This window comes from Agrilus planipennis, unplaced genomic scaffold, assembly GCF_000699045.2.
Source record: "Agrilus planipennis isolate EAB-ADULT unplaced genomic scaffold, Apla_2.0 scaffold117, whole genome shotgun sequence".
Lineage (NCBI taxonomy): Eukaryota > Metazoa > Arthropoda > Insecta > Coleoptera > Buprestidae > Agrilus > Agrilus planipennis.
In genome coordinates this window covers 883404-884671 of record NW_020438912.1, presented here as the reverse complement: position 1 = coordinate 884671, position 1268 = coordinate 883404, and the positions used below count along the sequence as shown (strand labels likewise).

Below are 1268 nucleotides of genomic sequence, written 5' to 3'. Positions count from 1 at the left end.
ATTTGGAACCCTATTTTGGTTCTGATTTTTCACGCTAAGCAAACTATATTGGAATTTTGTTTTTTTTTTTTTTTCAAATTAAAACGGTAACAAAGGTTTGTTGCTGAAGTGATAATATTTATTTTACAATTTTTCATTATTTAAGTACATAATTGACTGCAAACATTGCGAGAGGTACTGAAACTTACAATTAACAAATAATTAATGAACATTTTATAAAATTAGGTAGGTACTTATTTATTAAAATTTTGAAAATCGATCTATTATTTTTCACATAGGTAAAAACTTTCCCTAACTTTTGCGGCCAATGAAAAATCCTTGTACTTAATTTCTTAAAGTATAAATGAAACATGGATTACTCTTTGTTACTAATTGATGTAATTTTTTTTATTTTAATTAGTATTCAGTTCTACCTTTTTTGTCATTTGAAAAGCACGTCTTTGTTTATCTCATATTCTACAACACATTCAATCTAGAAAAAACTCACTATCATCCTTTTCATATCTAATACTGTCTTATCTAAGTTTTTATTATCTCTCTCGGCCTTGTTCTCAGAGTTCTGGTCAGGCGATGGAACTTGCACGAAGCAAATTATTCATAATTTCAATTTTATAATAAGTTAAAGTGAAAGTCGCTACGCTATTGGTTCAATTACGAAAAATTTGCCGCGAACTGACGCAGAAACCCAATGTGATGCTTCTGCGTAACATTTGTTACGTCATCACTGCTTCATGTGGTAGCAATCGCAATTTCACGACAGCCTGAACATTGCCAGGTTCTCGTGGTCAGTTGCTTCTTGCTTGCGTGAACGTTTGTTCACGTCTTTCGTTTCAATTTACCGAATTCATTTATTCGTAGAATAAACTTTTTCTGCAAATTACTAATAAAATTAATTTTATCTGAACACTCTTTTATTTTACAGGTGCATTATACAAACTCTGGATGCCATGTGCTACGAAGGATTCTTCATATCAGTCCTTTGCCACTCCTGGATGAAGGAAGCATTAAACACCTTTTCTCCGCTGGAATTAGAGGCAGATTTTGCCATTGCTAAAGGAATGATTCATGACAATAAAATGGTAACAGCATTATTTAAAAACTACAGATATCATTTTACTTTTAATAGCATTTTAATTTAATTAATTAAATTATGCAGTTTTTTCCAGGGTGGCGGTCAAACAATTACACAACTATATGTTTTTGTAACATTTCGGTTTATTTAACCATCTTCAGACTTTTGGAGTGTTACTGCAGTAATAAACCGAAAC

General features: G+C 31.2%; 1 protein-coding gene across 2 annotated transcripts in view; it reads left to right on the top strand.

Annotated features, from left to right (window-relative positions):
* Positions 1 to 1160, top strand: part of LOC112904150 — a 58064-nt gene extending 56904 nt beyond the window's left edge. For both annotated transcript variants that reach the window (XM_025973502.1, XM_025973503.1), the window contains one exon: positions 923 to 1160. In XM_025973502.1, the coding sequence (XP_025829287.1) occupies positions 923 to 1139 (217 nt within the window). In that variant the 3' untranslated portion in view covers positions 1140 to 1160. The remainder of the gene's footprint in view (positions 1 to 922) is intronic.
* Positions 1161 to 1268: the final 108 nt, after the last annotated feature.